Source organism: Elephantulus edwardii, unplaced genomic scaffold (genome assembly GCF_000299155.1).
Source record: "Elephantulus edwardii isolate Elephantulus edwardi_28Jun2011 unplaced genomic scaffold, EleEdw1.0 scaffold00065, whole genome shotgun sequence".
NCBI lineage: Eukaryota > Metazoa > Chordata > Mammalia > Macroscelidea > Macroscelididae > Elephantulus > Elephantulus edwardii.
Window position 1 is genome coordinate 9817359 of NW_006399815.1, and position 14842 is coordinate 9832200.

A 14842-nucleotide genomic window follows, 5' to 3' on the forward strand; every position below is an offset into this window, starting at 1 on the left:
TGAACAAAGCCGTGATAAACATGGGTGTGCGTATATATGCTTGGGTGGTGGTTATGGTTTCTTTGAGGTATATTCCCAGTGGTGGGATTGCTGGGTCAAATGGTATTTCTAGTTGCAACTTTTTGAGAACGCGCCATAATGCCTTCCATAGTGACTGCACCATTTTACACTCCCTCCAACGCAATGTTCATTTTCAAGTCATCCTGCAAATCATTACTTTCTGATCAGAGAAAAGCTTTTATGACAATAGAAGTGTAACAACAACCTTAGTCGATGATTCACTGTCCATACCACACCTACTGTCATCCAGAAGCAGCTGGCCTATTAGAACAGTAGAATGTGTTGTTAAAGACTTAGACAGCTTGGAGACATTTTGGGAGAAGAGGTGCTGTCATAAGGTGTGATATGTAGTTTGAATCATGTATGGTGCTATGCTTCCTATATGTAGGGAAAGGCTATGTTTCTTACAGAAACATACTGCCAATCACTACTTTCAGAGCCCTTATTAGGTTTGAATCACCAACCATACCAGGTGTCACTGTGCGGGGTGGTGTGGGGAAGAATGGCAAGGCGATGGCAGAAGATACTTTCTTCTTCCCTGTGGCTGGTTGACTTTTTTCTTGGCTCCTGTTATGCTTTCTGTTTTTCTGAGCGTCATGTCAACAACAGCAGATCATTCAGTTGCTGAAGCGGAATCTGGTTTTCCATTTTTTCAACATTGGCAGAACTGACTTCTGCCATTCTTTATATGAATGATCCCGTCAAAGAAACAAACACTGCTGAACAATGGTCCCTCTTTCAAGGTGTGGCTTAGGTCTTGAAGGAAGACTTCCTGTTTTGAGTTGTCCTTCCTTAATGCATCTTATGTTGCCATTACTGAATTTGCCGAGTTTGAGGAAGATGATCAAAAGCACTGTAAACAAAGCTAGTGTAAATGAAGCTAGTGTTGGCCTATTTGAAGAGAAAGGAAGTGCAAGAGGAATAAAGCCTGATTTGATAATGCCATTAGTTGATATTAGCCACAGGACGAAATAAATAACATTTAGGAAGTGAGTAGGATATGAGTGAGAGTTAAAGATGAAAAAGGAACAGAAGCAAACTATGAGAGAGACAAGAAAATCATCATTAATATTTCAGTTTCTTTCTGATATGTTTTCTCTGCATTTAAAAAAAGACATAATTTGGTGTATATTGCATATTCAATTTTATATTCTGTATTTGTCAATTGGGCTCTGTAGGCCTAGTGAGTAAGAAGTTGCACTGTCAATTCAATGGTGAATGGTTTTGGAGGAACAGAGACCAATTCTTCCTGTGCAGTTTTAGCCTCTGAAAACCCCCTGGGGGGGGGTAAAGTTGGGTTCAATCCCACCTGCATGTGAGAGAAAGTTTTTAGTTATTTTGTTTCTTTTTCTCTACAATTACCATTATTGCACAGGCATTACCTTTTGTTACAAATTCTTCATCAATGTAATTTGTTAAAAACAATTTCTCATTTTTATGGTTGATATAAAGAAGAATACACACCAATTCAACAATAATGGTCTTTTTTTAAAAATCAATTTTAATGAAAGTTTACAGAGACTTAGGGTTTCCGGTCTTTCATTGTTGCATTATTCTCCCTGCCCACCCCTTCTCCCCCCGCAATTCACTCAACAATAATGGTTTTATAAAAAAAAAAATAATGGTCTTATGCAGTATCTGTCCTTATGAAACTGAGTTAGCTCACTCAGCATAGTACTCTCTAGACTCTCCCATGTTATATAGTTGTTATTGTCATGTAACGTTGAGTCGGAACCAACCCATAGCTGACCCTCTGGCGGGTTTTGAGAGACAGTTAATGGCACAGGAGGAGATTGTCCATCATTCTCTCATTATATATTATGTTACAAAGTTGTCATTCCTTAGTGCTGCATAACATTCCATTGTGTGCATGTACCACAATTTCTCAGTGTATTAATTTGTTGATTGGCATTTGGGCTGTTTCCATTTTCTTTTCTTTCCCCCTTTTCACTTTATTTTTATTTTATATTGAATATAAAATTCACATACATTGTGTATCTTTCACACATTCCTGCACTTACATTATGTTTCAAATGATCATTCATGTTCACCGAGTTTTATTAAATGAATCATCATTGATCTATGACTATTACTTTTTTCACGTTCCCATGTGTCTCCCTATTTCCACCCTAACGCCTGGTTTTAATTGTTTTTTGTCAAACATTCTTCTAAATGGTATAGCACTGGTCTGTCCACTTGCTGTCCAGAGGTAACTCGTGGTTGCTGTGATGCTAAACATTGTGACACTGATGTGTCAAGTGTGATAATAGTTACCCATGGTGGACTGTGTTTGGTGGAGCTCCCTGATTAAAACAAGTTTGGAAGCAGGAGGGGCATGCACTTCTGAAATAGCTTGCCTCCAGAAACTCTATGAACTTGGAGAAGTGATGAAAGTTATACAAGTGTTCAGGTCTTCCTAGAGTCCCTATAAGTCGTCTACAATTCGATGACACTTAACAACAACAACAATAATATGTAACACTATGTACGTAGTTTTTATTAGATGTGTATACCTCATGAAAATAAACTCAAAACTCATCAGAGCAGGTTGAGTCCCTGGGATTTCACAGTTAGCCTTTTGATATAAAATGGGCACTCTATTTTGATTTTTATAAAACAAAACTCAACAGTTAACAGTTTAACTCATCAGTTAACAAGATTATTATTCATTTGTAGACAGGATTTAATCTTGGAACCTGGCATTCTTTGGAGATTTCCATGTGTCTTGATATCAATATTTCTCTGGATCCAGGAAGTTCTCAGCCCAGAGATCCTGGGTCTAAAGGAAAAAACTCAGTCCCTGTTCTTTCTACACATACCAGTGCTGCTTGCTTGTTTAATCTCTTTTATGTCTGAAAAGAGATTGATTCAAAATACAACCTAATCCTATGGATTATGTTCTGCCTCATTAAAATAACAGAATTTCAACACATAGTATATATAATTACACTATATCACAAATCAGAAGATAATTACATAATAATAAGAATCATGGCCTAGCCAAGTTGACACTTTTTTTTTTGGAGGGGGAGGGAACATACAATGTAATACAAACAAGATGAAGCTTAATGGTGGAATTTATATTTTAGTAAAATGGTGATTTGTTTCATTTGAAATTTTTATAATTTATTGCTTTGGTTTTCTTTCAATTGAAAAAAAAAATACAGAGTAATCAATGCTTTTGCAGACAGACCAATTCTTGCCAGTCTCCTTAATGATCTATCCAGTTGAAGACTATAAAAATATCTCAATTCTAATCCACCAGATGCTTTGCTGGAGAAGGAGGGGCAATCTCCTCTTGTACCAGTCGATCCAATTTGACAGCACACACAGAAAAAAATGGTAAAGTAAAATAAAAAAAGAAAAAAAATCTCAGTTCTTTAAGAGTTAGAAGGGCTCTTGACTATAGTAACAGTTATTTTATTTTAAATATATTTTTCACTTTAATGATGATTTATGGATTTTGGTTTTTAATGCACTCACTCATAGATTTTTTCTTTTATAACATAGTCATTGATTAATGCAATTATTTACCATATTTAGTCAGTCCTTTAATGTATTGCCTTTCCTTTCACCCAGGTTATTTTTTACTTTGATAATAGTTTCAAATCCTTTATTTTAATGATGAGTGGGACAAGTGAATTAATTAAATTCACTTATATCAATACTGACATATCCATATGTGTTTGCACATATGTGTATGCAGTGTTTGATCTTCTATAGCAAGTACTTCAAGTCCTCCTCACTGTCAGTAAGCAAGGTTATATCATCTGTATCTTGGCATAAAGAAAACATATTCTCACCACTGGACCAATATATAGGCAACATCAGGATAGATGAAGAAAAGATTGAAACTGTCAATGATTTTGTTTTACTTGGATGCAGGTTCAATACACTTGGTACTAGCATCTAGAAGATCAGGAGACATATTATATTGGGAAAGTCTGCAGTCAAGGACCTCTCCAAATTATTGAGGAGCAATGATGTTAGTTTGAGGACTAGCTGCACCTGGGTAGTCTTTTCAATCATTTGCTATGCTGCTGAGAGCTGAACAGTGAATAAGGATGATAGAAGAAGAATTGATGCCTTTGGACTGTGGTGTTGGAGAAGAGGACCCCATGGAGAAGAATATCCCATGGATTGTCAAAAGAACAAACAGATATGTCTTGGAGAAGGTGCAACTCAAGTGTTCTTTGGAGGCAAAAATCATAAAGTTTCATCTAACATACTTTGGGCATGTCACTAGGACAGTCTTTTGTTTGGAGAAGGACACCATGCTTGGAAAGATGGAAGGACAGTGAAAGAGAAAGATCTTCAAAAAGGTGGATTGACACAGTAACTGCAGCAATGGGATATCAGAGCAATGTATATCAGAGTATATTAGAGATTGTGAGAATGGCACAAGATAGGACGGGATTCAGGTCTGTTCATAGCATTGCAATGAGTCATTCTCTGCTGGATGGACTATAACAACAGCAACAACAACAACAACAAACAACGTATTAGGGAGCACTAGTGATGCAGTCCATAAAGAGCTGTGTTGCTAACTGAAAAGGCATACCTTTCTGGCAGTTCGAATCCACCTGCGGATCTCAGAGAGAAAGATGAACATTCTCTTTCCTCGCAATTTACAGCCTCCAAATCTCACTGGAGGGTCAGCTCTGTGTCAGTTCTGGCTAGGTGGCTATGAGCAATGAGTATTGCAATAAAGAGAGATTGAAAGTAGGCTTTTGATTGCTTGTATGCTTTCCTGAGTCAAATTCCTCAAAAGTTTCTGAATCAGGATTTGAGTCAAGAGCAGATATATTGGCAATAAAGTACAGATGGTGGGATGAATGCAGACATTGCTGCAAATTAGAATGATTCTGTTAGTCAGAACATATGGCTTAGTGGAGGACTAATAGGACCTCTTAGCTCTAATCCTAGCCTATTCATTAAAAAGAAGCCATTTAACCAAGTCCCTAACTTCCTTGTCTTTTAAATGAAGAGATTAACACTAGGTGGGGAGAATATTTGCATATTTGCTTAGAGCCCTTTATTCCCCACCCCCACTTAGAGCCCTTAAAAAGAAGCATTTGAGTATGGTGCCTACCATAAAAAAAATGGAAGAAGTGGCATCCTTTTCCTAAACAACATGCCTCTATGAACTTTGATAAATGTCAATAGTTATAGAAAGGCTTCAGGCCTTTTGTTCATAGGGTCACTATGAGTCCTGTTCGACTCCCAAGGCAATTACCATTAACAAGAAGCGTATTTTTTAAAAAGGTTATTTTATTACTTAATAAAATAAATTAAAAATTTATTGCAAATCACAAAACAATTTTATACAGATGCCATTTTGAAGACAAACTGAGAATGACAAAAATTAAGCAAATTTTTCAAGATCCATCAGTTAAGAATTAGGGAAACTAGGTAGAAAACCAGGACTTCTAAGTATTTCTATTTATCCTCTGTAGTACATTAACACCCTTCAAACTCTGTAACAGGCTTCCTTAGAAATTCAGATTTAATGTGAATCTAGAAAGATGGGCAGAAATAGCCAGCGGAAAAAAAGGGGAAACATTTTAGTTAATATATTTTCATCTTTAGTCTGTATTCCTCAGGAGGCAGCATTTCTGCTGGGACTGGGGAAAACGTATGGAAGGTTTCAATACTCTTAAGAGTCAATGCTAGGCCAAGAAGTTTAGTTGCCATTGGTTAAGCAGATCATGAGCAGAGTAGTGATGACTGTGGTTTACCGACTGTATTGATGACCGGAGGTTGGAGCTTCCGAATCAGATAGCTTTAAGAAAAAGGTGTAAAATAACTGCAGTAAATGGTGATTAGGATCTCCATTACATTGACATAATGATGATAAGGGGGAGAAAGGTGTCCCTTTACCCAGAATTTTCAAAATCGTTCTTTTTATAAAAGGAATTAAGGGTTTTGTGGGGTTTCTTTGGAGTGTGTGTGTGTGTGTGTGTGTGTGTGTGTGTGTTAAAAGCAGCTACTGAAAGGCCACGCCTGGATTCAAACCAGGTTCAGACTTCTGGCTTTGCATTTTTTAGCCTAGAGCAAGTCACCTAATTTCTTGAGTCTTCATTTCCCTAAATTAAAGGTGACAATTCCTATTTGTAATTTGTGTGTTTGAAACATCTAGCAACGGCCCTCAATGTAAGTTCCTGCATTACTTAAAATTATTTTTTGGGGGGGAGGTAGGGATGGTTGAGTAAACAAGAACAGCGAAACCAGGAAAGCAAACCATTCTACTGAGAGATCTAGGCAGTTCGCTCCGTCTGGAGTTGGGCCACCTTCCAGTGTCTGCCCCACCTTGGATCAGCCTTCGCGTGGGATGACTGAGCATTCTCTGCCCGCCGCAGGCCACGCGCTTCCCGGCTCTGAGCTCTGGAGCGCGCGACACCCGGAGCTGCAGAAGTGAAGCGCGGGAAACAGCGCGGAGAGGCGGCTGCGGCGGCGCCGGAGGCTGCAGCGGCCGCCCGCGAACTCGCCGCGGGTGCTGGGCCGCGCTGGCCGCGTTTGAAGTCTCCGGCGCAGCCGCTGGTTGGCGGGCGCGCGTCACGTGCGCTCAGGCAGGAGTTTCCCCGACAGCTGGAGGCTGCGTGGGATCCGGCCGCTGCTCCGAGCTCGGCGGTGCGGCCTTCCCCGCCCCCTCCCTCCCTCCCCCGCCCGCTTCCGCCCGGCTTATTATCCTCCTTATTGACAAACAGAGCGGCCGCGGCGGCGACTCTCGGCGTGCGTTTGTAGCCAAGCCATGGGAGACAAGAAGAGCCCCACCAGGTAACAGCGCTCGGTCCCGGAGCCCGGACTGTGCGAGCTCCCCGGCCCCTCGTGCCTGGCTTCGGGCGGCCGCCCTGCTCGCCCCCGGGCTATCGGGGCGAGAACGGAGGCGGCGCCGTTGCTGCGCGAGCGCTGCAGCGTGAGGGGCCAGCGCCGGCTACCCCACAATGGAGCCGCGATGGCGGCGGCGCCCGCGGCCGCGGTAGTGCCCGCTGTTAGAGCGGTGGCGGCGGCCACTGCGGACGCGCTCGCGCCCTTCTCCGCCCAGACTCCCCTCCCCCTCCGACCCGGAGCGCGGCGCGCCAGGGGCCCCCGCGGGGCGAGGGTCGCAGAATTGGGGCGGGGGGCGGGGCGGAGGCGGCCGCGGGGCCCGGGCGCGGCCTGCTGGTGACCCCGCGCCGCGTCGTGTCCGGTTGTGTCCTGCAGGCCGAAGCGGCAGCCGAAGCCGTCCTCCGATGAGGGTTACTGGGATTGTAGCGTCTGCACCTTCCGGAACAGCGCCGAGGCCTTCAAGTGCATGATGTGCGATGTGCGGAAGGGCACCTCCACACGGTGAGTCCCGGGCCGGCCCCGCGCCGCCGGCCGCCCGGGTCGCGGGGCAGAGGACGTCCCTGCGGCGGCCGCCCCCGCCCGTGACACTCGCCTAGCCGGGTGTGAGGAGAGGTGAGGCGGACGTGGTGGCCGCCGGAGCAGTTGGGTCAGATTGATCGTGACCCCAGCGATGGTTTGCGGTGAAGGGTAATTGAAGAGGCTGTAGCGTTGTGTGTGTTTTTTTTCCTGTTAAGAGAGTATAAATTATTTAAGAGAGGCATTAGCTACTGCTATTTAATTCGTATTGCTGAGTGTAATGGACCCACTCTCTCGGACATAAAAATGTTGGCTGCATGTTTGTGTTAGCGTGTGAGGATCAAGGATTACCCCAGAAAGCCTCCTTAGGACCCCCTAATGTAATTTCGTTCTGTTTCTTGAAAAACAAAAACAAAACCACCAAACCCCACACCAAACCCCCCCCCCCCATATCCGATTGTAGAATACACAGTAGATTAAACTTAGTTTTAAGGTGTGGAAATTTGGTCTTGCCAGTTCAAGGTTTTTGCTTAGTTTTTTTTATTAGAATTCTCCAATATTTTATAAATGAATAATTGGAGGTGAGCAGTGGAGTAGGAGCACTTTTTTTTTTACTGAAAGTATCTACAATAACATTAGTTGGATTAAATGGCAGTTTATTGGACTATACAGTAAGACAAAGTGACCCTTGCCTGTTTACCGCTTTAACTTTTAGCATGTTGTAGGCTTCTGGTATAGTAGTCTGTCTTTTTAGAACCCTCTTAAGTCAATTAAGTGGCTGAGGAAAATCATCCAGGAAATTCAGTCAGTGACGTTTTTGATCCACAAGTACTTGTTTATAGAGTTGCTTTGCCTTTAAAGGGGAATAGTAGACTATGAATTAATTCTTTATGATATTCTGATTTATAGCTTAAAAATTAGGTATATAATTTGATTTTACAAAATTTGTTAGAATTGTAATTATCGAAATAAGGCTGTGAACATACTAACACCACGTAGTACACTGTTAACTGGGAAAAAAGCACCTAAGTATTGCTGTTAGATTTAAATTTTTAGTAGGTGTTAGATTTCTAAAAATGAAATATCCTGATTTTTAAATCCCACTTACAGAGTTTTATTGAAAATAGTGATGTCGACTCTAATGATTGAAAACTTTAAGGTTCTTCTTAGTGAATGTAACTTATTTTAATATTTTCTTGTACATCGTAGTGTGATGTTGTATTCATCCATTTACATTAAGTAAATTGAATATTTTTCATGTTTGTTAAAAAACAAAAGTTTTAATATCTACCGTATTCAAGGAAATAAAGTGGCAGAACGTTGTGAAAAGATCAAAAGTATCTATACTGTAAAAGAAATCTCATGAACCAAGTATTTTTTTGACCCGTGATAAAAGTAGTGTTTTGGATACTGGAATCGTCTTGGAGTTCTATGGTTTTATTAGATTGGATTTAGTTTAGGCTATCTTTGTATATCTAGATTATCACTTTATTTATACTTCTAAAATATTGAATAAGCAGGTTATAGAATATTCCTTTCCTAGAGGCAGAAACAGTGAAGACAATTGGTTTAATTTTGATCTCTGGTACTATGTTCTTGCTTTTTGTTTTTCCCTCTCTTGTTTTTTTGTAGCCGTTAGGAAATTACTGAAACTAGAAGAGCCTTTATGTTTATTTGCAGGGACAGCAAGGAAGGGGGGGAGCTGGGGTCCCACTCCACAGTCAGTCTTGGGGTTTAGAGGAACCCTGAGAAATAGAGTAGTTGGTGACAGCAGAAGAGAAGATGCAGGTGGAATACCTGGCACCTGGAAGGAGAAGGAATGTAGTGAATTTGGCCCAGGACAGAAAAGTGGGCCTAGTTTAAGAGATCTGAGGCCATTTTAACAGTACTTTTGAGCTCTTGTAGATCCAATTTTTAGTGGTGGAATCATTTCTTAAGGAGGACTCAGAGAGGCGTTGTCATTTGGATTGAAACTGAAGAGGCTCTGGGCAACTCACCAGAAGTCTAAGGGACACGCTGTCCCTAAAAGTAAATGTTCTACACTAAAATCCTCTTAGCTTCTTCCTCTTTCTGAATTGTCTCTCTCTTTTTTTTTTTTTTTTATTTTGACCATAAACGAAACCTACGAGCTCTAATTTTTCCATTATCTGTTATTTTTCTATCATTGTTTCTGAGATTCAGGGCATTGTTAACAGGGCAGATACTGATTGAATCACAAAATACTTTGTGCTCTGATAATGTCAGAAAAGCAGGATTAAAAGACTGTAGACCACTGCAAAGATTTCAGTAGTTTTAAGAACTAATTCTCTACAGCTGACATATTAATTAGTAGTTAGGGTAATTCCACATGTACAACTTGAGAGTACTAAAACAAGGAACTGGACAGCTGCAGCTCAAGAGGATATAGTTTGCTGATGACTTATTTCTGTGGTCTAGGAGACAGGTTTTTAATTTCTGGGGTTAGACTAACCTTTGAACCTGGGCATTAAGCAAATTCAAACTGGTTTGAGCCAGTTCAAGAGTGGCCCACACAGAGCACGAGGAAAATCAGAGCAAGTTAAAAATTGTAAAATTTGAGTTGTACCAGAGCAGTAATTCAAACAAAAATGTCACGTTTGAAAGCCTTAGATTAGGAGACTCAGAAGAAGCATAGTGATCCTTTTGGGTGTTCTTGACAAGGAGCCGGATATGGGTGATAGGCAGGACTGTGAAAGGCATCTCATATTCATAGCAGTGTGGCTGTCAGCTCTGAGCAGGACAGTGATGTTTCTAACTCTGCTAATCAAGACATTTGGTTACCATGCTGCAAGCATTGTGACCTTTGTTTTCTAAGAGGGAAATAGAGTTTCCAGCAGGGTGTTAGCCTTTCCCCCCCCCATTACAATTATTGATAGTTATTCTAATACACAGGCACTTTTACCAATTTCAGGACCATTCTATTTTTGCTTCACTGGCTATGAGTCAAGTCAGTCAGAACCAGTTTGAAGCTCCAGTTTGTTTTGATGGATATTGCTGGAATTTAATCAGTTGAAAAGAACTAAACTTAATTTAGTTGATCACTTTACTTTGACCTAATTCTGTCTCAGTCTCCAGTTTGTGGCCCAAACTAAGCCATCTAGGACATTTGAAAATGTTTGTAAACCTCCAGGGAAGATGAGACAATTGTTTGCTTTTAAAAGCCTTATTGAAAGTTTTTTCTTTTGAAGTCTAGCTCAAACTCTATATGGCATCAGAAGACTATTCTCTTTGACTATATCCTTGATAGATCATCTATTTCTATAGAAATTATAAACAGTAAAATGAGCTTTGTATTTATAAGCTGTTTTTAAAAATGTGACTGCAAATACTTCAGTTCCTCAGCTGATAAATTTGTGGCATTTCCATGATTGAGTTTCAGATTTTTTTGTATTGAGTGGTGACCCTGATGTTATTGTTGTTAGATGCTATCAAGTTAAGTTCTGAGTCTGTGACCTTGTGTACAACAACAGAATGATTATTTCATCCAGTCCTGTACCACCTGATAATTTTTGCTGTTAGAGTCCATTATTATAACCACTACATTAATCCATTTCTTTGAGATTTTTCCTGTTTTTTACTTCTCATCTTCTACTTTGCCAAGCATGATTGCCTTCTTCAGAAACTTATTAAGCAAAATCAGTTTAAATTTATTCAGTTTTTTTAACAACTACAATCAAGATAAGCAGGCATAGTTTATATAGCTGAAGTATTCTACATTGTGTTCTTGTGAGAGAAACATTGGTAAATGTCAAGCTAATAAGAAAAATGTATAGAGGAAAATAAAGCTGTGCTGTGGTGATAATGATTGTCCTAAGTGCCAGGCTATCTTCTTCATTTTTATGTCTGAAGGTTTTATGAGGTAATAAGTGTCTCAAATACAAACTTTAGGGAATTTAGAACCATCACTAGGGGCTAAGTTGGTGTGAGGCTAGTAATTTATATGATGATGGAGTTAGACTAGTATCTTATTACCAGTTTTTCATATATAAATAGAAAAATCACTTATTATTTAATTCCGATAGCAAGTATTTAGAAATGAATAAAGCTAATGGTTGTGGCTTTGTGTTTTGATCATTTAGAACTGTAAAACATAATACGTAGCCGACTTCCAAATATATTTCCTTACCCATTATACTTTCTCAGAATAAATTGTAATTGTTTCTTCAGCTTCCTATCTTAGAGAATTATGAAAAAAGTAGTAAAAATACTGTAGACTATGTATTAGACAAGGAATTTGGTGACTTGGGTTCATATCTTGTTTTAAGCACATTATCATTTCAGCAGGTACTTATGGAATATCTTACTTTATGCAAGGTATGAGTTAAGTTCTAAACTTACAGTAGTGAGCAAAGTAGATGCTTGTTTCATCCATAAAATCTTAACACCTTTGTTGTCAAATTGGAAACACTAGAGTCAGTGAAAATGACATCTGACTTCCTCTCAGTTTATAAGCAGGGAAGGAGAATCAAGGTTAGCGTTCCAAGGCTGATTCTTATGAGAGAAAGGTCACCAACCAACATTTTGATGAATTATGACACAATTTTCCCTTCCCATGGTACTCTTTGCTTCTCTGTTGGGTTCAGTAATTCTACAGTGAGTTCTACAAAGAACTCATAGACAATACTCAATAATTATAGGGTTAATTAGGAAAGTAACATTTGACAGTTCAGGATCTGAATGACTCAGAATACAAATCTTTGGTCAGAACAACTACTTAGTCATGTCCATAGGCAGACCTGTTCCTGATCCTGTGATCCTGGCCTGTGCTTGGACTGTGCTTCAGAGCTCTTTAGCACTCCCAGCAAATACCTGGAAGCAGCTCACCTCCCCCCCCCCCCCCAAGTCTCTTGCCTGAAGGTAGTTATGTTCCTCAAATTGGCATATTCACTATAACCATCTTGATCGGAGGACTGGAAAGCCCTTGGTGCTATCTTGCGGATCTCTAGGTCTGCTGAAGCTACTGCTGCTGTTTCTCTGCTACTCCTGCCTTTTTAAAAAAAATTGTGATTTTAACAAAAGTTTACAGAAAAACTAAATTTTCATTCCTTTTTTGTGGCACATTTTTCTCTCTATTCCCCACCAGTTCATGTAAAAAAAAAATTTTATTGTTACATGATTTCCTCCCTCCCTCCCCACCCCTTTCCCTCCTATTTTAGACTGTTGTTACACAAATAATTCCTAATCATATTCCTGTAAACAGTTCTTCCTTCATCTATCCTAATGCCATGTTCATTATTTATCCCATCTTTTCCTAGTTTCCCCCAACACCCATGTCAGTACTGTTTCAGAACAGTGGTGTTATGCAGTCTTTGTCCTTTTGTAACTGAGATATTTTTCACTGAGCATATTGTCCTCCAGGGTCACCTATGTTGGGTAATATTTTATGAGTTCCCTGTTTTTCAGTGCTACATAGTATTCCATTGTGTGAATATACCATAGTTTTTTCTATCCATTCATTTATTGATGGGCATTTGGATTGGTTCCATCTCTTTGCTACTGCTTTTCTTCATTCTAAATTTAAGATTATCTTTTAGTGTGATGTTATTTACCACTAGCTGTTAGCTTTCTGTCTCCTGAGTTTAGGAGACTCTCAGCACAGAGATCTTTTGAACCCACTTCACTCCGGACTCTTTTTGGTTGTGGTAAAAGTTCCCTCTCAGCTCTGAAATTGGCTGTATTAAAGCCCAGCAGGATGGCAGAACTTAATTCCCTCTTTAGGTTTCCATGCACGTTATTAGCATGATCCTATCACCACTGGGGTTCCATTAACCTTATTTGTATTAATTCTCAATTGAGTTTTAGCAGACTATTCAATCTTATTGGTGGCTCACAGGCACTATATTTGTATTATGAACACCTAGTTATTTGGTGGGAATTATAAAGGCTATGGCTAGGAGGGCCATATTAAGTAATTTACAGCACTGTAGAACAAAATTAAGTTCTGTAAATGGAGGTGGTTATAGTAAAAACTTTCATTATATACAAGCCAAAGAGTTGAAATTTTTTTGTTAGAATATATCTTAAGTTTTTAACTGGATGCAGTATTTTGATTAGTATGTAATCAAAATGTGTTGATGGAACATTACAGCAACATTGGTAAAAATAAGATATTTCCACTTTTACAAAAAACGAGTAAATGATAATAGAATTTACACTTTTAAGAACCTTAAATCAATATTTATTTAGTGAAAAATTATTAATATTGTTATCCTAGTTTGAATTTGATAGTGTTTATTTTCTTAGACTTGGCGTGAGAATGAGAGAACAAAATTGACAATATAAATGAGTTCTTTTTCAGAAATACAGATATAGATCAATGCTTTTGAGTTGTATTGGAGAAGAAACTAAACATCGCATGGACTGCCAGACAAAGACCAAATATATCTTAGAGAAAGCACAACCAGTCCTTGGAAACAAGGGTAGTGAAGCATCTTGTCTCATGATTTGGGTATATTGTTAGGATAGGTCAATGTTTGGAAAAAGATACCATGGTGGATTGTCGTAGTATCTCTGAACAGTGACCTCAAGTATATCAGGCATGGTGAGGATGACACAGGATAAGGCAGGTTCAGGTGCATGGTTCATAGAGTCTCATAAGTTGGAATCAACTTGGTGGCACGTTAACAACAGAATCTCTCAAGATCTAATTCTTTTTGAGACTTTACATTTTAAAGGGAGGAGACTTCTACCCATTTTCCATGGAAGAACTGCAACTACTTGGTTTGGGCAGCATGGTACATATTATGCCACTGGAGCGCCTTCTTCTACTGCATCATTGTTAAAAACAACAGCAAAGAAAGCAGTTACAGTTGAATTGATTTCCACTCTTGAGAAGCTTATGTGTGCAGAATAGAATGACAGTCCATGGATTCACCAGTTCACTTTCAAGGTCTTTCTAGGAGAGTTTAAACTGACAACCGTTATTTTACTAATTGACTGCTTAGTCAGTTGTACCACCCAGCTACTCAAGTTGTTGTTCAGTGATTCCTTACTCTAGGAGGCTTTTTATTTGTCTATTTGCTTGTTCTTCCCCCCCCCCTTGGTTTTGTGCCTGGATTGTACATATGGTTAAATGGTCAGTTATCAATCAAAGTACTGGAGGTTTAAGCTCACACAGGTACCTTGGAAGAAAGATCTGGTGACTTGTTTCTGAGATGATCAGCCTTGAAAACTATAGCACATACTTATACTCTGGATTACATGGGTTTGCCAGAGTCCAGACTGACTTGATGGCAGCTGATTTTTCTGTTGTTGTTTTGTTTTTAAAGTTTTGGTTCAGAATGCTCACATGATTTAGTTTTATGGAAAAACTTGAGGGTGATTAGCATTTGCATAGTATAAAATATCCATCCTCAAAGTATAATTTGAATTAGTATCTGGGGTCCCTGATAACGTCTAAGGAAATATGTGTTGTTCAAAC

General features: G+C 39.5%; 1 protein-coding gene across 3 annotated transcripts in view; it reads left to right on the forward strand.

The window, feature by feature from the left end:
- The first annotated feature begins 6646 nt into the window (after positions 1 to 6646).
- Positions 6647 to 14842, forward strand: part of YAF2 (YY1 associated factor 2) — a 143542-nt gene continuing 135346 nt past the window's right edge. Inside the window, exons 1-2 of one of the 3 annotated variants that reach the window (XM_006888192.1) lie at positions 6647 to 6837; positions 7264 to 7389. In XM_006888192.1, coding sequence (XP_006888254.1) covers positions 6812 to 6837; positions 7264 to 7389 — 152 coding nt within the window. In that variant the 5' untranslated portion in view covers positions 6647 to 6811. The remainder of the gene's footprint in view (positions 6838 to 7263; positions 7390 to 14842) is intronic. The other 2 variants (XM_006888193.1, XM_006888194.1) reach the window with 2 other exon arrangements.